Source organism: Entelurus aequoreus, linkage group LG18 (genome assembly GCF_033978785.1).
Source record: "Entelurus aequoreus isolate RoL-2023_Sb linkage group LG18, RoL_Eaeq_v1.1, whole genome shotgun sequence".
In the NCBI taxonomy this organism is placed as follows: domain Eukaryota; kingdom Metazoa; phylum Chordata; class Actinopteri; order Syngnathiformes; family Syngnathidae; genus Entelurus; species Entelurus aequoreus.
Genome location: NC_084748.1, coordinates 30,714,788 through 30,739,342, shown reverse-complemented (window position 1 = coordinate 30,739,342; position 24,555 = coordinate 30,714,788). Strand labels below are relative to the sequence as shown.

The 24,555-nt window shown below is 39.6% G+C and overlaps 2 protein-coding genes across 2 annotated transcripts; one reads left to right on the top strand and one right to left on the bottom strand.

Moving 5' to 3' along the window:
• Nucleotides 1–1,824: 1,824 nt before the first annotated feature.
• LOC133633573 (rab11 family-interacting protein 4A-like) lies at nucleotides 1,825–24,183 on the top strand. The gene is made up of 12 exons (XM_062026140.1): nucleotides 1,825–2,048; nucleotides 2,118–2,297; nucleotides 3,142–3,276; nucleotides 8,615–8,650; nucleotides 10,300–10,399; nucleotides 12,392–12,495; nucleotides 12,569–12,709; nucleotides 14,904–14,985; nucleotides 15,115–15,252; nucleotides 15,360–15,518; nucleotides 18,951–19,094; nucleotides 22,592–24,183. Exons 1-12 carry the CDS (start codon nucleotides 1,849–1,851, stop codon nucleotides 22,706–22,708), a joined length of 1,536 nt encoding a protein of 511 aa, XP_061882124.1. The 5' UTR covers nucleotides 1,825–1,848; the 3' UTR covers nucleotides 22,709–24,183.
• Nucleotides 3,717–6,474, bottom strand: LOC133634239 (E3 SUMO-protein ligase ZBED1-like). The gene is made up of 4 exons (XM_062027359.1): nucleotides 5,632–6,474; nucleotides 5,237–5,371; nucleotides 4,756–5,061; nucleotides 3,717–4,670 (listed from the first exon to the last, which is right to left on the bottom strand). The coding sequence occupies exons 1-4, from the start codon at nucleotides 6,472–6,474 to the stop codon at nucleotides 4,548–4,550; spliced, it is 1,407 nt and encodes a 468-aa protein (XP_061883343.1). The 3' UTR covers nucleotides 3,717–4,547.
• Nucleotides 24,184–24,555: the final 372 nt, after the last annotated feature.

Below are 24,555 nucleotides of genomic sequence, written 5' to 3'. Positions count from 1 at the left end.
ATGGGAGACAGGTCTGGACTACAGGCAGCCCAGTCTAGTACACGCACTCTTTTACTACAAAGCCATGCTGTTGTAACACCTGCAGAATGTGGCTTGGCATCGTCTTGCTGAAATAAGCAAGGGCGTCATGAAATAGACGTTGCTTGAATGGCAACATGTGTTGCTCCAAAACCTGTATGTACCTTTCAGCATTAATGGTGCCTTCACAGATGTGTAAGTTAGCCATGCCCTGGGCACTAATACACCCCCATACCGTGTGTTGTTGATAAATGTTATTCGCTTTGCATAGTAGAGTTTGAACTTGCACTTACAGATGTAGCGAAAAACTGTAGTTACTGACAGTGGTTTTCTGAAGTGTTCCTGAGCCCATGTGGTGATATCCTTCATACACTGATGCAGTACCGCATGAGCGATCAAAGGTCGTGCAGTGATTTCTTCAGATCCTCTGAACCTTTTGATGATATTACTGACCGTAGATTGTGAAATCCCTAAATTCCTGGCAATAGCTCGTTGAGAAATTATGTTCTTAAACTGTTCGACAATTTGCTCACGCATTTGTTCACAAAGTAGTGACCCTCACCACATCCTTGTTTGTGAATGACTTAGTATTTCATGGAAACTGCTTTTATACCCAATCATGGCACCCACCTGTTCCCAATTAGCCTGTTCACCTGTGGGATGTTTGATGAGCATTCCTCAACTTTCTCAGTCTTTTTTGCCATTTGTGTCAGCTTTTTTGAAACATGTTGCAGGCATCAAATTCCAATTGAGCTTATATTTGCAAAAAATAACAATGTTTACCAGTTCGAACTTTAAGTATCTTATCTTTGCAGTCTATTCAATTGAATATAGGTTGAAAAGGATTTGCAAATCATTGTATTCTGTTTTTATTTACGATTTACAGAACGTGCCAACTTCACTGGTTTTGGGTTTTGTAGGTCCCTTTTTAAAAACACATATGTTTATTGACTGCAACATTAAGAAATAACAAAAATATCTACAGACTGCATCTTGAGTAGGAATGCATCTTTTTAGAAAATGTCACTGCATACCAAAACGTAAATGTCACTGTCTATCTGTGTTGGCCCTGTGATGAGGTTGTGACTTGTCTAGGGCATACCCCGCCTACCGAGAAGGAGAAGCGGTATATGGATGGATGGATGGATATTTAAGGGGACCTTTTTAATTTTCAGCCATCTGATTTTTGGACTTCTACAGTGTATAGACGATTACCTCCACTGAAAGCTTTGTAAATCTTTAATGCTTCATTTTCTACATCTAGTAAAAACAGTCTGTGTAATTAACACCAACACCCCCCGGCCCTCCTTTGTGTACGCGTCACGCCGATCCCACACCGCCGTGATTGGTCACACTCCTGTTGACTTCCGAGTAGTGGAGCAGCACACAGAAACATAAATCCCAAAGCAGAGCGGGATAGAGGGCAGGCCAATAACATTTATATGGGCATACCCATGTAAGTACGTCCGGCAAACATCGGTGACCCCACTTTTAAAAAACGATAAAACAAACGCTCTAAAACTGCTTGCAGGGCTCACTTCCAAGTGCATGAACCTTATTGACAATTTGGCATCAGTGTCTGACATTATGACAACATTTATAGGTCAAAAAAGAGGAAAAGCAAAATTGATCCCCTTTATTAAGGGAATAAACATTATTCTGAGCACTTTGGTTTTCATCCAGAAAAAGGTGCTTTTATTGTGATGAATCATTTCAATGGAGTTAGACTGCTCTATGGTTTATTTGATGATCACAGACTGAAAATAATCATATACCATCTCTCTTCCTATCATCCTCCAGCACAGCAAGGAGGAGCAGCTACCGATCATCATGTGTACACAGGCCTATCCTGACACCGGCCATAACAGCCCACTGTTTGCTGGAGACGTGGAGGAGGACGAAGGCAAGGAGAGAGACTCGGATAGAGACAGTGCTGTGGAGAGCACCCAAGGCTCTGACACTTCAGAGGGGCTAACCAGACTGGGGGACAAGGAAGATATCTTGGGTGATCTTTTCTTCACCTCTGACAAGTACGTTACATCTGATGTCTTGTTTGAAAATCAAGATTAGGTTGTTTTCTTATATAGCATACATTGTAGTACCGTCAGGACAAGCGGCACCAGCAACTCCGTCACTTCTGACTTGTCGACACGTTCCTCGGCTTCTCTGAACGAGGAGCAGTTTGAGGACTACGGTGACTACGCTCCCAGCAGCCCCTATCCGGACGACGAGAACCGTACCAACGGATACTCTGATCATGGATCATCTGTGCCATCGAGGTCAGAAAATGCCACAGAGGAAATACAAAATACAACTCAACACCTGCACAATCTAATTAGTTCCAATACAAGATCTGTTTCATATGACACAACTGTAAGAGTCATGCTCCTTAAACTCCAATGTCATTACCTGACTCATAGCTTAAGAGCTTTTGCCCCCTGGGAACACATTGATATTCACCAGTGGCTTTCCTTAATGCGATCAAGACTCTTGACCGATTAAAGTGGAAAACTTTTCCGTGTTTCTTCCACGCATACCAAGCAGAGAAAACTTTAAAGTAAGCTGGTGAAGCATTTTCTACTCCAAATGAGACCCAGGATTTAGGAGAAGACTTTGATGACACATATTAAGGGGGAGGGAGCCTTGGAAAAAAAATTTAATAAGTGCAGTGTAATGCGAAGTAGGTAACAAGTACAGTCAAGTACATAGGTAAACAAACACTGAAGAAAATTGTTATATTGGAAAAATCATTGAGACCAAACAAAATCTAGGATTTTAACCATAGTCCCATATCTGCTTTTCTTCAACCATATTGATAAAATTAACTGTTCCAAACTGATTGAAACAAAACAGCAATTCATAATAGATACGCCAAGTTTAATGCAATTGTGATTTTCTGTTTGAAGAGCCTCTGGTTCTCGGAAGAAGAAGAAAAACAGTCTTGCAGGTCTTCATTTCCTCGTTGACATGAATCGACACAATTTACAGAGCAAAACTAATTATAGGCTGGGTTTCGAAAGAAAAATGCATTAATAAATAGGCGTGTTAGATTCTCCAGTTTTGCACTTTTGTAAACCCTAGTGGCTCATAGTGAGATTCGCAAATGTGTGTGTGTGTCTACAGTGCGGGCCAGACACCTCGTAAGGTGCGAGAACAGTACCCCGCGGAGATGATGGACCTCTACTGTTGTCAGTGCAGCAAAAAGGTCAACATGCTCAGTGACCTCGAGGCTCGCCTCAAAAACCTCAAGGTTAACAGGTAGAACAAACACACACAAAATGTACCATTCTTGTTTGTCAATCAGTCTGATGATGTACAGTATACATTAGGGATGCAAATTATCGATTATTTCATTAATTGATAGTTGATAACCTTATCGATCGATCATCGATTAGTTGATAAAGCGGCGTTTTCCCCCCATCTGAGATTTCCCCTCAATAAGGTACAAAATCAAAATCAAAATTTTGCTGGTATAAAATACAAAGGACATTGTATTCCCTAATCAAATGTTTATTTGATACAAAAGTAAGTCATCTTTGTAACATGAGGAATATAATATAAAGTGCACTTTAGTCTTGTCACACATGCAAGACTTGGTAGTGGCAGCAGCCATAATAGCTAGCTTTATTTTATATAATCCCTCTTGAACTGGGAAAGGTGCCTAATGCCTATCTGTCAACTTGAAAAAATACAAGGAAGACATCCCTGAAAATTGTAACAGCAGGCAGCAAATAAGTAAGCCTGTTGGCTGTTGCAGTCTGCTGCAGAACTTCACCTTTGGACTCAGGTGAGGCTGACAAGAACTGAAGTGAAAAAACATGTCACTCACTCACTACTGTAAAGACAAGAAAAATAAAGTAACATCAAGTGCACAACATGCACAATGCACATCTTAGTCTGTCTCACAAACTATTAGAAGGCTAGCAGCCTGCAAGCTGCAACATTAATTGAATCCCTCTTGAACTGGGAAAAGTGCCTATATGACAGTCAACTTGAAAAAATATAAGGCAGACATCCCTGAAATTGTAAGTAACAGCAAAATAAGTAAACCTAAGCCTGCTGCAGAAGAACAGTCATTGATTCAACTTAACATTTGGGCTCAAGTGAGGCTGACAGAAGAACTGAATGAAAAACATGTCACTGCATAAAATAAAATAAAGTGCATGCACTATGCCCATCTTAGTTTGTCTCTCACAAACTATTAGTGTAAACATTAATGTAATAATCAGTCAGCTTGAAACAGGCTGACAACAACTTCAAGTAAACATTCCTGAAAGACAATGGTGATCGTGATAGTAAAATATTAAGCAAGCCAAGTTTAGCCAACCCTGGCTACAACAATCAACTTAATATTTAGATCATCAGGCAGGTGGACAATTGAAATTTTAACAAAGGGAAAAGTCACATTTTAGAGAAGGCTCTCTGCCTCATACATGTAACATGGCCCATGGGTACAATTGCTTATTCATTTTTATTCAAGTATATGAGCATGTCTACATGCTCAGGTGTGAGCCGTGAGCGCAGCTTGGTTACAGTAAGGCCACATGCTGAGAACACGCGTTCAGAAGGCACTGATGTAGCAGGGATACACATGTATCGTTTTGCCACTTTTGCCAACCTCGGATACCTTGCTTCATTTTTTCCCCACCAATCTGTGGGATGATTGGGATCAGAATCAAGGTTTGGCACAGCATCCTTCAGAAAACTGTCCAGCTCTCTCTCCACATCATTAGTGACCTGGTTGGTGTAGTAGGCACCCAGGAGTTGAACCATAGCAGATGTGTGTCTCTGTGGTGCAGCTTCCTGGACAGGCACGTCTGGCTGAGCCCCCTCCTCCTCCTCTCCAGTGGTACTGGCAGAGGCAGAGCTTGCTCCATCTGCTGTTGTGGATGTGGAGCTCACATCTTCTGCTTGAGCCAGTTCAAGCAGTTTGGCATTTGCTGAAATCCTCCTGGCTGGGCTGAGAAATGACAGGTGCTTGTGCCGAGGGTCCACCATCGTTGCTATCATTGGGGTTGATGTTAGGAAGTCATCAGATGCAATCTGTGTCAAATAAAAACAAATAAATAATATAACTTCAATTATTAATATAATAAGCAAGCAGTGCCACCTAACCTTACATGGGCAATGCATATTTTGTACAATGCTATGTATGTTTTGTATAGGTTATTTATTAGATGCTGCAATAATAATATTAATAATAGACATTAGCTGTTACCTTCATCCGTCTGCTCAGTGAAGCAGCCACTTTAGATTTGAATTCTGCCACTTTGCCTGAGTCTCCCTCGACTCTCTTCTTGAGGTGCACGTCGATTAAACCGAAGCTGATGGGATACGTGTTGGATATGGACACCTGAAGAAAAAAATATATATTAGTTGAGTTTAGTTCCTTTGTATAGAAAAGTTTCATAACAGTACAGATTCACAGGTTAGGTAAATAGGTACAAGGTCAACTAAAAGAAAGCTTACGTTTTCTTTCCCCCTCTTTTTTTTTACTCATAATATATGACATTGGAAATATATTACACAGAGAACAGTGATATGCATAAAGTAGCATTCAAATTCAAATGACAAAATCGTGCAAGGGGGGGGGGGGGTAAAGTAATACTCTACCTCAGTCTCTGTAGACATCACGGTAGTTGCTGTCTTCAGAGCGACTAGAACAGGGCCCATTTCCTCCATGATTTTCCAGTGGTCGTCTCTGATCTCAAGTGTCCGAGCATCAGACAGCTTGGTGAACGTGCGGTCTGATAGTACGGCGCACACCGCCCACCGCTGCTCCACCAGTCTCGCAAACATGTCACAGACTGAATTCCACCTCGTTTTGCAGGATTGAATGAGCTGGTGGCGTTCCAAGCCCATTTGGCCTTGCTTGGTTTCCAGCGCTTTGGTGGCTTTAGTGCTGTGCTTAAAGTGTTTGACCAATCTTCCTGCAGCTGCGATGACTTGGTGCAGGGTCCCAGCGAAACCATCGTTGATGGCCAGTTGTAGGGTATGGGTGTAGCATGGAACAGAGGCCCAGTCGACTCGAGGTCGGCTGTTTGCTAAGACGATGTTACTCGCGTTGTCGTGAACACAGGCTATCACTCGCCCGGTCAGCCCCCATGCATGCACAATTTCATTCAGCCGTTCTGCTAAATTATCAGCCGTATGGCTCATCGGCATACTCTCTGTGGCTAGGACTGCCGACCTCATCAGCCAGTCCTCCATGTAGTGGCAAGTGACGGTGATATAGCTCTCTGTTGTATTTGACGTCCAACAGTCAGTGGTTATTGCTACATGCGTGTTGGCCAGTCGTGCTTTCAGCTCGGCTTTCTTTCTTTTGTAGCGAGCCTCTATGCGGGTTGTTATTGTTTCTCGAGAAGGGATTTGGTAGTCTGGCTCACAATAGTTCATCAACTCACGAAACCCCTTGCCATCCACAATGCTTATAGGCAGCATATCCTTTTCAACCATGTTGCAAATCCTCTGGGTGATGCCCTCTGCCCGTGCGTCATCACACACCGCTTTTCTTTTGGAAAACGCTTCGGCGACGGAGGGCTGGCCTGGCCGTGCTCCGCCTCCACTCTCTCCTCCAAGCACAGCGGCATGTAAACTTTTTAGGTGGTAATTTAACGAACTGGTTGAATTGTTGTACTTCAAAACAGCCTTACATATTTTGCACGTTGCATCGTCCTCTTTTAGGGTGAAATGTTCCCACACAGCACTTCTCTTGCGTCGCTTCATGTTTGTTTTTCTTCTCTCGCATGTGGACTCTCATGTGTACAGCGGACATGTAGGGCTGGTCACGTGATGGTGTTGCTGCTTGGAAAAAGTACAATAAGCAACAACTCCCTCGTGTGGACTAGCGAGGTATAAACTCAGCATTACCTTCACACAGAAAACCACCGCACCGACCGTGACAGAACGGAATTGTCAATTAATTGAAATCGTTAATTTTAATCGGGTAATTTCTTAACGGCAATTAATCGAAAATCGATTAATTGTTAACATCCCTAGTATACATGCTTATACGATTGTAAAGTTCGATCTTCGAGTGGCAGACAATGCTGCAGTGGAGGAAAGGCAATTGTCCCTGGTTGTCTTGATCAGCAGTCAAAGCCTTCTTTTATGTACAGTTAAATTCCCACTATACAGTATATGTATCGATAAAAAAAATAATACAGCACAATTGTATTGTTGTCACTTGTCTGTGCATGAAAAGTTCTCCGTAAATAAAGTTTGATTGATTAATAATCTTAAGCAAGCGAGATGCTAACATATAATGGAAAACCCCATAAAGAGGCAGTCGAAATTAGAATAGCTAAGGCAGTATTTAACTAATGATATATTACCAGAACAGGCTTGACATCATGTACATTTATTTGCTTTCTATTTAATTTAATAGAGAATGCCCGCTGCCTTCATCACCCAACGAGGTGATGACAATTTACAGGAAAGGCAATATGGTTCAATTGAACCAAGTAGTTCTGTTGGTTAACTTAATATGGAAATGTGTTATATTTATCAACAAAGCCCCCCACAGGTTGCTTTCAAACCAAGGCAGTGGTTTTTAGAGTACTTCAGAGGTCAGAAAGGCAAAAACATAGTTCGCAAGCACTCATTTGCACTTATCCAAATTTCAGAGCTAATTATTACATAAGGCTTTCACTATTGCGCTTGTATGCACCGTTTGCTACAAAAGGCATTATTTATATTGTGTTAATGTGATGTGTTATAACAAGAAGAAATGTGATGTCATTTAATACCAAGGAATATATGCAGTATAAGTGAACAGTTATGGTGTAATTGTAGTTTAATTTGAAGGTTTGCAACTTCCGCCTGTATGTAAGCAGAACAGGAAGTGATGTTTTATGTCAATCGATTCTGTGACTTCAATAAAGAAGTTAATGGCGACAAGGGAGCAACATGGTTGTTTACCGTGTAAGTTGACACCCAGTCAACTCAACGAGTAACACTAAACCCTGCGTCATCACTTCTGAAGTGGTTGTATTGGAGCAATGCTTGGTGGACAGGAGGTAGCCAGTTGAAATAGCCACTACAGCGCTTACCTCATCAAGCATTTCAGTAGGGAAGCTATTAATGGAAACACAATCCAGGGTTGCCCTTAATTGCCGTACATTCTACCTTTGTGTGTTCGTGTGTGTATAAATGTCAATTTTCAATTCAACGTGGGCTGACTCAAACATTGTTTTGAGACTGCTTTAATCCAACATAATTTTTCATGATTTGACCTTTGTAGTTAAAATGAGTTAAAGCATGATTAGAACAAAATGGACATTCATTGATACAAGACATTTAAGATCATACAAAGTGGAATTGGAAGACATCTTAAAACAGACATTGCATGGGGAAATGAAAAATAAATCTATTCATCATCTGCAGTTACTGTAATCGAAGTGGTCATAGTTGAAGCATGGATATATTTTGTATGTTGTGTCTGGATCATTTAAAAGCTGAGCTCAAATAAGGACATTTATGGTCTTCTTTTCTAAATCAGCCTCCTCGAGCAAACATTATTAAGGGCCAGTAGGGGTTATTTACACTCCATCCTTTAGTTATGAAACCCTTACACACATTTTGTTGTCTTGTGCAGCCCCAGCAGGAAAATCTCCAGCACAGCATTTGGAAGGTAAGAAACACACTTTTTTAAGTCTTTGTGTCTTTCTATCTTTGTGGGAATTAATATTTCTATTCACTAAAGACTCGGTTTATATACCCTCATCAAAGGACATCGATCCAATTCAATCATTCTTTTTCAAGGGGATTTTTGAAAACAAGCATTGAGTGCACAACCTTGATGAATTTATTTAGCGTTGTCTCATTTAAAAACATTCAAAATTATACATATAGGGTCAAATACTGTATATACTACACATTTGATTCCCCTAAATATTTAAACAAGTGGTGCTAAAGGATTCAAAATGTCTTTAATATCTTGAATCACTACTGTTAGTGGTCATGATAAACTCCAGCTTGTAGTTTCTCTTTGGTAACATTAAATAGTTTGACTGCACTTCTTTCCTCGTTTTCCAAAAATGTACTATTCTTATATTGTGAGCTGTGAATATCTGAAGTAAGGAAATTATTAAAAGTTGGAACCCATTACAGTGAGGTCACCAAATCAGTTTTTCCCATAGCACCTAATGTAAATCTAATTGGTTGCAGACATCCAAAAATATAAACACAAAACAAATTTTATCGAAAATAATTATACTTCAGTACTGAAACAGAATGCCAAATAAATATAAATGACAAATGAAATGGTGTTCTTGTTTTCATCTGCATGATCCAATCATATGTGCGCAATATGTATTCATTATTCATTACTTATTTTTAGGTTTTCATTGCGTTTTACTTTTGTTGCTGTATGTAAAAATGGCGCCAGAGGTTTTTTATTTACTCCTTTGTGTTTTAAATTCTTCCCTCTTATTTTCATGTGTTTTTACATACATTTTTATAGACTTTTTGAATCTGCACTGCAACCACCAAATTCCCCAATTTCGAGATAAAGTCTATCCTATCCTATGTTTCAGGGTTAGAGTATGGCTGGACATTAACATTTAAAGTAGATGCTATGACCCTTAAAATAGTGAGGCAAGGAAAGTTTGCTAGCTATTTGTTTAAGTAGCCACGTATGCAATTATACACAGCATTCACATCTATTGCTTCTTTATCACTCCACAGTTCTCTGCACCATTGCACTTAAGCATTCAGTTAATTACTAACTGCTTATTCCAATAAAAACATCAAGACCTGTAAGCGAGCACGCTCTGTAACAACGCCGCCCTCAGCTGCACGGTCTGTTGGCCTGAACTGGGTGCAATGTTTTGTATCCTTTTCTCCCCACTGACTTATAGTGACAGAATGAAAATGGCCTGTCAGAGCTGATCTATGTATTCAATATAAAGCTTGACGCCACCACTGTCCTCTCTCTGTCTGCTTTGGTTCCTTCTTTCCCCTTTATGGCCCTCGTTATCTGTTTCTCCTTTAGTTTCCTCTTTCTAATTCCTTCTTGAGCTTGACAATGTGAGGCCGCTGCAGTCGTTCATTGGCAGAAATGACACTATTGAAATGTCACATTTAGACATAAAAAAACAAGTTCTTTATGAAGCTGCTAAAGCAAAGTGTGTGTTATTTTAATTCTGTTTGCGCCACTCAGGCGCAGTCCTCGATCTTTCTCCCTTTCCTTGGAAAGACACTTTTGCAGCTCTGCACTTTTTCTTCCAGTCACACTCTTGCAAACACCCTAAAGAGATCTATTATGTGTGTTTTGAGCAGGCAGTTGCTCCATAACAGCAACTTGAGTAGCAGCAACGGGAGCACGGAGGACCTTTTTCGAGATAGCATCGACTCATGTGACATCGACATCAATGAGAAGGTATACTCTATGTGCATGTCTGTAGGTTTGGATTTTTTTTTTACACTTTTGCTCCATACATTTACTTTTTATTTAATAAAATAACACCCAATTACTGTATTTTCTGGACTATAGAGCACATCGGTATATAAGCCGCACCTACTGAATTTTAGAAGAAAAATATATGTTTCCGTGTATTAGCCACACTGGAGTTTAAGCCGGAGATATATAATAGTTTCCAAACGGTGCCTTTAACACGGCAGTAAAATGGTTGATCAAACAAAACGAAAGTCATCGTCATGGACCCACTCGCTGCGGAAGCTAGCTCTCCAATCGGCTCAATCAACAGACAAAATAACTCCATGGTGACATTTTGGTGAACTTACAGAGAATTTGTGGAACTGAAACAATACAAAAAGAATGCCATTGTAACAATGACGCTCAAAAACATGTTAGCTAATGTTAACGACGCTAGCTTCATTACAATACGATAGCACGTACAAATATGCATAAAAACAGTCCTACAGACATCATACATGTGACGGTTTAGTAAGTGTTAATAATGTTAGTTATATTGTAAAAATTACTACAAATGTTGCTTGAAGTGATAAAAGAAGAATCCATACGAGCAGAAACCCTATAGATGACTTGAAGACGGAATGGCACTTGTACTTCCGGTTTAAAGCACAAAACGCAAGGAAATACTGTCGACGTTTACCCCGCAGCACCTGCAGTGAGCGAACTTGTCCAAAAGATGGTGCCATAGCACAGTGGTCCCCAACCACCGGGCCACGGCCCGGTACCGGTCCGTGGATCGATTGGTACCGGGCCGCACAAGAAAAAAAAAAAAAATTTTTTATTTTTTTTATTAAACCGACATAAAAAAACACAAGATACACTTACAATTAGTGCACAAACCCAAAAAACCTCCCTCCCCCATTTATACTCACTTTTTTATGACAAAAAAAATAATAATAATAAATACCATACCAACCCCCAATCCATAATCCTTATACCTAATCCAACATCATTTATGTTTTAAGCAATGATAACATGGTTGTTTCAAGTCATAGTTACTGGAACTACCTTGTACACTGCGTTGTTCTGTCACTGTTTTTTTATAAGAAACACCTGACACTCAAAAGCTAGCTTGCTTCAAATAAAGTGCTTATTATACTTGAAAATATTATATACAGTAGTTCCTCATTAGCTAATGTATTCCTTTTGATGTCAACCAAAGGGCTATGTTTACTACGTCATATTTCCTGGTCAGCCTGTTGATTAAGTCGAACACTGCTGCCCTCTAGCTGGAGGCTAGTGTAGCGTTAAAACATGAATAAAGATGCTAATACTTGCGGTCCAGCTTTCTTCTCATTAACCTCATGACACCTCACTGCGCTGCCCCTGTGTGCCCCAACACACTTTTTGTGAAGCAGTGGCTTGAAATGGCTGGCTTTGAAACTATTTTCTTAATTTTTCCTCAAGATGCTGTGCCATACTTTGAAAATCTCTGAATCTAAACAATTGTTTGTTGCAAGGTTTTTTTCTACTAGTTAACATTTTTGTTAATGTAGTTTCGGTCTGTAGCTCAGTCAATTTGAATATCTTTAAACATTTAAATTAACTCAGTAGATTCAATACACACAGAGTGAAATGTTTTTTTGTTAATCATTTCAAAATTATAGTTTACAGTTTAAAAATTTTTTTATAATAATTCAGTAGCTCATTAATGTTGTAAAATTGTTGAAAAGTTTAGTTTTTTTAAACCACTGGTTCACATTCTAATAAGCAAATGAACTGCAAACTTTCTGAGGATTCAGTTGGCCAATTAGTCTGTATTTTTCACTCTTGAAATCGAATAACTTTTGCACGATTTTCTAATTTATTGAGCTGCACCTGTAGCTTCTTTCAAACAAAACACATAGTGTTGCAGATATAGTCCTAATACCTTATTTTTTAACAAACTTTTTAAACATAGCTCATAATGTAAATCAAGCTCTTCGTCTCGGCCAGGTATCGTCTTTGGAAAGGAAGGTTGCAGAACTGGAGAATGAAATTTTAATCCACGATGATCTCAAGTCCAAGTTGAAGCAAGACAACACACATTTAGTACACAGGTATGGTCTGAAAAATTGTGTTGTGACATCGTTCCTTATAAAAATAGCAATCACATTGACAAAATGGTCTCAGGGTTAATGAGCTTGAGGAACAGCTAAAAGACCAGGAGACACGGGAGGACCAAAATCTGCAAGGGGAGCTGAGACGACATCGAGAGACCTTCAGCAAGATGGAGAGAGACAAAACTACACAGATTGAGCTGCTCAACAGCCGGTAAGAAACTCACGTGAACACAGTTTAGTTGTAAAAGACCTAGATTGCTCCATACAGAGTTGTGTCAGAAAAGCTCTAGGATTGTTGATATTCTTCGATGTGAGGGCTTTCGTCCTCTTGAGTTGAGACTATCAACTGGCACATCTACAAAGTGATTTTGTGGCATTTGCTTGGTTCAGTGTGCGAGCAAAGAGTTGTGGCAGGAAAACTGCCGTGCCTGCTCACAGTAGTCTTCTTTAAAGGGGAAAATGTGTTGTTTGGATTTCAAATACAGTAATACCTCAACTTACAAACTCAGTTGGTTCCGTGACCGAGCTAGTAACCCAAAAAACGTGTATCTTCAATCAGCGTCGCCCATTGAAATGTATTGAAATCAATTCAATCTGCGCTTGCCCCCCACCTCAAAACAGCACAATTTGACCATATAACATGGCTTTTAAAAAGTAAAGCAGACTTTCAGATTATAAATATTGTTTGAAAAACAATACAATAGAATGTACTGCAAACAACTGCGGCATGAAGTAATGTAATTATGTACAGCATTTACATTGACGAGCGACCGCCGTCCGCGGTGAATTTGGTTTCACATCAGCCGTTGGATATTCGCATCACCCGTTGGATATTCCCTCCATACCTGTAGTTACAGCGACGGCTAACTCTCACTGCGCTTGCACTGCTCTGTCATGGTGCGCGGGGAGTTCACATCAGATGTAAACGCTGATCACTTATACTTACTAAAATTGACTTCTACGGTATCTCCTTCAAGCTGCTTTGTTGTCAAACACACCATCAGCAGCTTCACAATATTTCCATGGATAAATGTCCGCTGTTTGGATATAATTTTTACATCCTTGCTGGCACAAAAGCTGGCTCTTCATGCTTCAGTATGGTGTTGAGTTGGCTTGCAAGGATTAATGTCCATCAATGATGCTTATGACGATATTGATGCTATCAATACACGTCTTTCATAACCTTGATACTAATATTTAAAGACTCACGGAACTATTGTCATACACATGAGACACATGAAATGGCACAAAATGTTGTCCCCGAGGTCATAGATTTAACCCAATGAGTACCACAAGAACAATAGTGTGTATGTAATAATTTAAACAGAGTAGGTTAAAAATAGCATAAGTTAATAGGAAAAGATAATAAATAGAGGAATAGAAAATATTGCAACACTCTCTAGTACAAAGAAAACAGTGATAGCAAACCATGTTAATACCTGAGTGATATTTTGATACACAGAAGGTTGTTGTAAAATAAGTAGTTAAAAGACCGAAGACACTACTGAAATTTTGTAACTAGAGAAAAAAGGAGAGACTGCTGGTATGCAGTGTTGGACAAACTACTTGTAAAATGTAATTACTGCAGTTCTATTACTAGTTACTTGTCCAAGACTTACTTGAAATAGTAACTTGATTGCACCTTCATAAATGTAATGTTACCAAGGACAATTATTGTTGTAATCTACCATATTAGTGCATAATGTAACACCTGTTGTGTTTTTGTTGATGTTCAGAGTTAGGTTGTCAATGTGGCTCTGTCAGGACGCTACAATAATAACTAGAGGTGCGAAAAATACTTGTTTCAGATGTGGATGATTCTTCATCAATGAACAAACGTCCATATATAATTTTTTTAAGTTTGTCATTTAAAAGTGTGTTCACTTTCTGTATTTAGTAGTCAGGAATTTCTGATAGGGAGATAAAATAATGTGTTGCAATAGATGGATAGAGTGTGTCGAACGAAGAATAAGTTGACACTATTGTTTTTTTTTTTAAGTACTGTAAATGGTTAAATGTAACTACAGATTATTTGTTTATGGTTGAACAGTGTTTAAATCAAATGTTAACCCTAAATCCCTTTTGAATTTAATGTTGTCAACGTAAACTGACAAGCTCCTGTAAATAGTTAGGCTGTGAAATAATACCTGAAAATGAGTTGATAAATTGTCCCTATTGTGTGAAAGTGAGTGTGAATAGTTCTGTCTATCTGTGTTGGTCCTGCGATGCGGCCTTCCGCCCGAGTGCAGCTGGGATAGGCTCCAGCACCCCCCGCAAACCCCAAGAGGGACAAGCGGTAGGAAATGGAAAGTGTCCTCTATGATCTAAGTTCAGGCAGGATTTAGTACAGAAGAACTTGAGGTGAGGGCCATTAACTGATGATGGTGCATGTTTTATGCTTTCAGAGTTAAGCAGCTGGAGGATGAGAAAAATGAGATGCATGTTAACATGAGCCGACTGAAGACGCAGACAGAGAAACTGGATGAGGTGAGCTACTATTTTGGAATCTCTGTGTGGATGTTCTCATACTGTAACTACATAAAGAATGTTTTTTCCCATACCCTAGAGTAGTGTGATGAAAGAGAATGAAACAAATGTAAATGTCCCTGTGCTCAGGAGAAGCAAAGGATGACTGATAAGCTGGAGGACACCAGCTTGCGCCTGAAAGATGAAATGGACCTGTACCGAAAAATGATGGACAAACTGAGACAAAACAGGCAGCAGTTCCAGGAAGAGAAACAAGCCATGCAGGAGGTGGAACTGAATATTTAATATCAAGCAAATGCACAAACACACCGCAGTGCCACTTTGGCACATCCCACATACTGTACAATATGATGTAACATGGCTTCTTTGTGTAGCTGATGGAGGACTTGCGGCGAGAGTTGGAGCACTTGCAGCTCTTCAAACTGGAGGCCGAGAGGCCCGGACGCAGTCGGAGCTCATCTTCTAGTCTTGCCGACTACAACAACAGGACCAGGGAGATGGAGCTGGAGTACGAGGTCAAGAGGCTCAAGCAGGTAATGAGCAAATACGTGCTTTGGGAATTTGTGCAGTATGTTACACGATTAGCCTGCATCTTTAAGACTCGTTGAAAGGCAAGGAATGCAAATAAGGTGCAAGATGACACCTATGATGGCTCAATGGCTCTGTTGATGGTGATGGCTCTGACAAGGAGTGTAACTCAGAGTGTGTTCACACTCTGGTCTGGACACAAAAAAAAAACTTGCATTCTGGTTAGCATTCACACTTGTATTTTTGTCAGTGGACTCGGGCTGGAAGATTATGACAAGAATAATAATCAGAATTGTTTTGATTGATATTGTAATCACGATTAATTATTCATTAATTTGCATGATTATTATCCATTCATTTGCAAACATGATTCATTATACCACCAAAACTGAACTTTAAATATATATTTTTTTAAAAAGGATATAAATGAGTAACTAATACAACACAAGTAAAATAATAATAATAGTATAAGTAACAATAAATGTAAATAACAATAGCAATATAAAAACAATACAATTCAGATTTTTCGTCATAATTGTTTTTAATTTAGTTTTTTTACCTTTTACACTTACTTTACCACCATAGTGTGTGGTTTTGTGTCAAATTAAATTGTATTAAATTAATTGTTAATTAAATGCAGAAATCTGGACATTTATTGGTGCAATAGATCTTTGGAAAATTTTGAGCATTATTTTAGGTCAAAGCATAATTGTGTAAGTGTATCAATAAGTGCTTTAAGTATATTATACTTGTGTAAGGTACTTTTTTGAAACCTTTATTTTTTTAGCGCAGTCAGAACGGATGTGGTGCACTGCGTTATTATTGTGAAGGGAGGAAGTGTGCTGTCCTGTTGTTCTCATCCGTAGAAAGTCAAACAAAAACCAAAAAAACAACCCGAGGCCTGGTTGCTACCAGTGTCCAGCGCCATGAAATTTCTAATGGATGTACTCTGTTTTCATTCATTCGCTTCTCATCTGTTCCCGTCACAAGTTCACAAATTTGCATGAACAATGCGCGGCCCATTAATCGTTTCAGTATTTTTTCTTTTATATTATATTTTCATGGTCGTGAGAAGCCAAACTCGAAATCAAAATTTCATTAATTGTCCAGCCCTACAATGGACCAAATAATGCTCTGTTAAGCACCCAAAACACAACTTCCTGGTTACATACACTTGAGACAACGCCTGGAAGCGGACGCTAGTTCTTCTGCATGTTCCCAAATGCAACTGTAACCAGGCGATGCAGAGCAACACCCGACAGAAAGCTGAGTGAAAATCATCCAAAAATCAAAAGTAAGCACAGAAGCCTGGCTCTTTTCAACAAAGGGGTCCTGTTGATCATAATGCCGTTTGAAACGCCATCTTCTTGCAGCACATCTCAGGGAACCTTTTTGATGTTTTATGCAATTGATATTATCTTTGTTGCGAATGTATGAGTCGCAAGACGTCAAATATTAGGTGCGGGAGGTTATGTCGGACAATGTACAGGTTGAATAAAGGGTCCAACTGAGGCGCAACTTAATGCATATGTTTACGAAGGGCATTAGTTGGTCTGCTGTCAAAAATACAAGTGTAAACGCTACCCAGACTGCACTAGGTGACCATCAAGTATCTTTTCATTTTTGACTACTTCTCAGATGTACTTATTTTGACCAGAAACTAGTGTAGGGAAGTAACGATGTGAAAGTTCCGTGTCAAGGTTATCGTTAATATCACAATATTCTTGAATGTGCTCAAAAAGTACAAATAAACAAACTGATATCTGTAACCAAGGTTTATTAAAAAAAAAAAACTACGTATTATTAAAGTTAAAGTTAAGTTAATGTACCAATGATTGTCACACACACACTAGGTGTGGAGAAATGTGTCCTCTGCATTTGACCCATCCCCTTGATCACCCCCTGGGAGGTGAGGGGAGCAGTGGTATACTTTCCTTGGCAGAAGAAACATTAATTATAGTTTTGGTTTCTTTGAGCCTTATTGGTATTTGAGTGACCATTAAATATGTTTATCTTCTTCCAGTTTAAATTGTCAAGTGATTCATAATGATGAAGACAAAACGGCGTGCTTCACTTGCAGTTTATGTGACGTCACGTTGGTGTATAGATCTTCATATATTTAGCAGTATGTCAGTCTGACCATATGTCTTGTATTTATATTAGCATATAGAAAAGCTAGCGACTGGCACCCTATTTGACATGTATCGATTAGCGAGCTAGTTGCTGGTGGGCGATCAGCGCACTAGCTGCTTCTCCATGAAATAAGCGGTATCACCGAGCCATGAGTTTATTAAAGTACGGTAATTAATCACGGTTTACAAAACAGTAAGCGTTGAGAATTTTACCGCGGTTTATCATTAGCACTTCATCCCTACTATGCAGAGACTGAATCAACAGGGCCTCTGCTGGTTTCTCTTAAGTACTGCAATCCATTTTACCTTTATTGCGTTCAGATGTGATTTATCAACAATCAATTCCACAAAACGATTAATAAAACGATACATATCACTAATAACTACAGTAGGTCTGTAGCATTGGGAGAAATCCATGCAAAATTACACCCATGCTTTTAAATGTAACTTGATTTTCCTAAAAAAAAAACAGTACTTTCTATCTCTGTCCAAACAGGATATAATAACTCAGACATGGCAGACCACTGACATTATTTTGATAAATGAAAGTCAATGCTAGTTTGTTCCATGAGGCTTTGTTTGTCGTTTGAGTGAAGTGTGCAGACTAGTTGCTGAGTAAACATTGATTATACAGAATGTGTATGTTTAGATGTCCTCTCTGATCACCTTTACAAGTGTTATTTAATGTCTTCATTACTGTATTTTCACAGCTACTTACATCCTTTTTTTGTTTTGTTTTGGACTGTTATATTTTTGTAGTATCCAAACAACAATAAACTAGAAAAGGAGAAAAACTCATTATGTGCGTGTGTGTGTGTGTGCACCGATTTATGTCCCAGGACTTTCTTCCCCCTGAATTCCAGCAGCTTGGGTTGTCTGGGGCTTTGCTCCGTCCCGGTCTGATGGTAAAATTGCTTCTTTGACCCCCTGCCCTCAATAATAACTACTAATCACAATGGAGTAGAGTGAAGCCGCCCGAGCTGATCTGGCCTCAGTGCTGCAGTCCCCTTACTAATGAAACTGTAAAACACGCAAGAGCAAGCAAACTCACCTAGGTTTGGCGCTCAAAAGGGCAACATCACCATGGAGCTTTTATAACCCAGCAGGCAATGCAGGGTAACACTCATAACCTGCTTCATGTCCTGTAGGTGTTGCCATAGTAGCACTTGTGATGCTGGATGATTACCAAGCGCAAGCAGCGTTTTGTTTTCTAGGTTGAGTGAAGCTTTTGAAATAGGAGTTGTATTTGTAGTTGTTCCCACATATTTTCCTTACCAATGGTTGTTCCCTAACTGTCTGTTTTAGGAGAACCACAGGCTGAAGGAGCAGAACGATGAGCTGAACGGCCAGATTCTCAGCCTGAGCTTGTACGAAGCCAAGAATTTGTTCGCCACGCAGACCAAAGCCCAGTCTCTGGCTGCCGAGATAGACAACGCCTCCAGAGACCAGGTAAAAATCACAACATGGTGTCTGATTCATGGAAGTTTTGGGCTGAATCTACACAAGCAGTTCAGTTTATTTCACCACAGCAGAGTTTGCAGTATTAAATACACTGGTATGGCGTATGTTTCCAGGCAGGATCACAATTGGTTCAATATAGTAGATAGTAGAGCTGTCTTCGATTGAGGATTTTCATAGTAGAATCTAATTAGTTAGATTTTGGCCATCAATCGACTCTATGGCGTTTTTTTAAGAGAAATAAACAGACGTTGACATGTAGTAGTGTATACTGACTGGTCACGCGGTGTCGGTATTGTCACATGGATTCTCAGTGATTCTCAAACTGTGGTGTGGTACGCAGGCTCCATCTACTATAGGTAACAGCTAGTGAGCTTACTTGCTGTTACCTCTGTTCGCTCTGCTAAAGAACAGCTTCTTCCCCAGGGCCATAACCACCCTGAACGGACTGCCCCATTGTCCTGCATAACTGCCTTCTCTTCGGTGCAATAACCCATTCCACTAACCACCTTGTTTTTTTCATGTTGATATTCATGTACAGTATATATTCATTTCACCCACTGTATAGAGTGTACATTTGTACAGAGTGTATAGAGTCACATTTGTACAGGGTGTATAGAGTGTACATTTGTACAGAGTGTATGGGGTGTACATTTGCAGTCCACACCATTCTTTGCACTTCTATATTTTTTATATATTTACACATTGTTTTCTTGCATGCACACATCGCACTGTATGGAATGGCCTCAATCTCGTTACCATGCGTAATAATAATAAAGCTGATTCTGATTCTGAGCCATAATGTTGACGGCTGTCTACTTTGGTAATCATATTTGAATGATTACAATCCAAACACTGCTACTTCCGAACTAGTTGTAGTTGTAGAGTATTAATTAGTAGCCAGCGAGAAGTATAATTTTGACGTGACGGATTGTAAACAGAAGTCACAACACCTGAAGTACAGTCAGTATATTACCCGAGGGGGTGTGGCTACAGTTTCCTGAATGGGAAACGTTTTCTTTGAATGCATGTTATAGAATGTTACATTACATTTTCAATGATAATAATGTTGGTAAATTATTTAATTTCAAATGGGACATTACATGGGAAATGTTGGTCTCAAAAAGACAGCCAAAAGAGGTTGGTAGATGAGAATAAATCTAAAGGTCAAATATTATGTAGAAATGGACCAAATTGCAGGGAATGTAGCCTTGATTTCAAAATGTTATTTTTGGATTTGTGTGGTAGCACATCATGATTCCTCTTTTTTCTCAAAGTGTGCTCACATCTCTGAAATTAATAAAATTGTATCTTTTAGATAAGGAATATTGTATAAAAACACAATAGATCAGGCTACTAACAATTACAATAGTAATGGAATAATAATGTACAGCATTTACCTTGGAGAGTGTACTTTCACAGTATTTCCTTCGAGCTGTTTTTCTATCAAACACACCATCAGTACCTTCTCCACATTTCAATGGATAAATGTTTGCGTTTATGTATTGTGTTAACATTATTGGCTGACATTAAACACATTCTGCTTCAGTATTGTGGGGACTTGCAGTGATACGCTCCAGCTGCTTCGTCAAGATGTTCCTTGCTTTAATTCAAGAAATACCATCCACTTCTTCTCAGCATTGTCCTAAACGTATGTCGATCTCTAGCAATAAGCAAATGCGAGCGAGTTTTGGGCGGATTTTACGGGGTTCACTGTGACAATTGCTACACCAATTAACAGCGGGGATGCTTGTAACCCAAATTTTTGCTTGCAACTTCAAGCAAAACATTTAGCCGAGAGACAGCTTTTATCTCAAAAGACTCTTAAGTTGAAGTACCCCAGTATATGTATTATATATATGAAGTGAAGTGAATTATATTTATATAGCGCTTTTCTCTTGCAACTCAAAGCGCTTTTACATAGTGAATCCCAATATCTAAGTTACATTTAAACCAGTGTGGGTGGCACTAGGAGCAGGTGGGTAAAGTGTCTTGCCCAAGGACACAACGGCAGTGACTAGGATGGCGGAAGCGGGGGATCGAACCTGGAACCCTCAAGTTGCTGTCACGGCCACTCTACAACCCGGGCTATACCGCCCCCCATATATCAGTGACATGCGGTGAGGTTCACGGCTGGTGAGGCACTGACTTCATCACAGTCAGATTTACAAACATATGAACCCTAAAGAGTATCTTATTCACCATTTGATTGGCAGCAGTTAACGGGTTATGTTTAAAAGCTCATACCAGTATTCTTCCCTGCTTGGCACTCAGCATCAAGGGTTGGAATTGGGGGTTAAATCACCAAAAATTATTCCCGGGCGCGGCGCCGCTGCTGCCCACTGCTCCCCTCACATCCCAGGGGGTGAGCAAGGGGATGGGTCAAATGCAGAGGACAAATTTCACCACACCTAGTGTGTGTGTGACAATCATTGGTACTTTAACTTAACTTTAACTTTACACATACAAACTGTAGCACACAAAAAAGCACATTTAATAAAAAAAACGTTATTATGGTCTTACCTTTACTTATAAGTGCGGGAACAGTGGTGTTCGTGTTGGAGGAGTTGTGGATGAATGAAATATGAAATCCATGCTGCAGTCTGCAGGTGTACCTAATGTTGTGTCCCTGCAGTCGTTCACGGCTCCTCCGGCGCGAGCATTGTTGTTTTTGCACTTTTTGGCTTCTTGTTAAGTGACTTTTTTTGGGTGGATTCGGTCTTGCACGTGGAGGGTTTGGATGTGGGCTTTGGTTGGTGTGGCGCTCCCGTCGGGGGTGCATTAACCGGCACAAGGAGGCGGGATTACTGCGAGCCTCAGCCAGTGCGTCTTCGCAGCAGTTTTATGATCGCTCAACACAAGAAATAGGTTACACACGTACAGTTGTTGACAAAATACACTGTACATTATATACCTCAGCTAACTAAACTATGGAAATGTATAATATAGTTCATATAGCAATACGGTCTCACTGCACAGCAGGCCAGCAGTTAGCCGAGTCCGCAATCCATGTTGAGGCACAACGCAGTGACGTGCCTCAACTGGCTGCTGATCACCGCACCGTCTCTTCTCAGTATTTGAACGGCAATTGTGAAAATTCAGCGATTTTGAATAAAAATAATCTAAAACTGGTGAAGTTAAATGGAAAATAACTTTATAGTATAATCACTGAATACATATAACAATTTAATTAATTTTTTTCTTTTTACATTTTTTTTCTTTCCATGATGGCAGGTGAGGCCCCGCCTCCCCTGCCTCCAGTGACCGCACGTCACTGCCATATATATACATCTTTCCTCGTCTGAGTCAGAAGTATTGTTGTTATTATAATGCAGGATAGCCAGCTGTTCTATTCAGCAATATGGGCATCATCACTTGGTCTTTTTCCTACACACAGCTCACCTCCCACGCTTGAATTGGAATGAAATCAACAGCTTTTCTTTAAATACCGGGTCATCAAACAAGCTAATATGCCATTATTTCCACAGTTAATGGAAGCCCTGAAGGAGCAGGAGGAGATCAACATGCGCCTGCGACAGTACATGGACAAAATCATCCTCGCCATCATTGATCACAACCCTTCCATCTTGGAAATCAAGGCCTAGCCACAGCTGTTTGGAGTCTGCCCAGAAGTGAGGGGAGCTTGATTAGAACACTGGAACATCTCCCCCTGCTGTTTGTGGTTTGGACAACAGCCCTAAAGGGAGAATGCTGAACTAAAGGGAGTGTCACCTTTTTGTGCTCGTGCTTTACACGCTTTGGGACTGGAAACGCGACACTCGACACATGCACACTGGCGGGAAAAACTGGAAGAGCTTATCCCAGAGGGCGCTGTGATAACAGTTGAGAGACATTATAGCCTGGTGTAGGCAAACACTGTGAGATGCTTAGCAACCAGAACAGCAACCTAACCGCAACGCTTTGTGCCAGTCTAACACTACTCAAGCACTTGGAACCGACATGTTTGAAAAGCGGGTTGAGAAAAGTTGACAAAGTGTTCAGAGAGAGAGAGAGAGAGAGAGAGAGAGAGACTATGGCTCATGCATGCTATTTGGAGGTGGGTTTTGGTGAAGTTGCTCCTTGCAAATGAAGCTAATATATCACTTTACTCCTAAAAACATGTCTTCCATTAACTTTGCAGTGACAGTGTCACTGTTCAGGTTTAGTCATGCGTCACTTTAGGGAGGGGACACCGCAGCCAAGGAGTGTCTCTAAACTCACTTATGATGCTTGAAAGGTGTCACTGCTGTCAGCAATAATAATAAGCGCAACTATGTTGCACATAAAAGTTATGAAACAAATGTACAGGAAGTAATATCTGCTCCTGTGTGTGCATACATGGAAGGAACCTCTTTTTGTTGGTACTAAACACAACATTAGCAAGCAAATGACCCTGTGATACTTTCCAATAACATGAATGTACATCTTGATATTTCACTTCAATATGCTGTATTATGTAATTAACTGGAACCTGAGTTTTGCTTTCTTGCACAAAACCTTTTGTTTCCCTTTTGCATGGCTCATATTTCTCTGTCTGTGCCTTGGGAGGACAATTTCAGGCGGCTCTTGTAAGATTCATTGATTATGAAGGTACATTGTATGTCTTAATCATGTTTCTGGACTTGTACATATTGTATTTACACAGTGATCATTTGTAAATATGTTCAGGTTGGATTCTATTTTCTACAAAGTTATTAGGAAAAGAACAAGAAATGGCTTAAGTGTCCAAAAATAGACAGCTAGCACACTGCATTGTATGAAAGTTAGCGCTTTGTCAGTCTAACAAACTGTATAACACTGTTGGGTTTGTTGTATTTCTATGTGTTATTGCTCACAATAAGTGCACATATTTTCAGTTTTATGATTAGTTATCTGTCTTCCTAAACTAATCATAATGGTGAGTGAGCAATATATATTGTTATGCCTAACAAATGGTTTCACTTTTTGGGCATTTCTAAAATGGAAATTAAAGGGGTACACTGAGCTATGAAAAAATGCCACATTATTTCTTTAGGTTGTTTTTCTGTAGTAGTTATTTAAAACAAATCAACATAGTTACAGTGCTGGTTTGCACTTACTGGTCCCTAACCATAACATTAGGAATACATGCACAGGCTAATATCAAATGGAATATTTTTCAAAAATAATTTATGGTTGATGCTTTGTAGTGTACAACTCAACAGTCTTTCTAATACGGTGCCACTCTGTGTCACAAAAAATACATTAAGTAAATGTTGTCTTGTGATCTACAAACGAGCAAGTAAATTGAATTTTGGGGTTTTTTTTATTAAAAAAACATATATACAAAATAAATATGCACATTTAAGCTGATTCTACATTAATGATCATTTTCATTATAAAGCTAATATTTAGATTTGTACTTTATTTATGCAAGTATGCCTACAATTTAAAAAGTGCATTTTAATCATTATAAACCATCAAATAAAATACA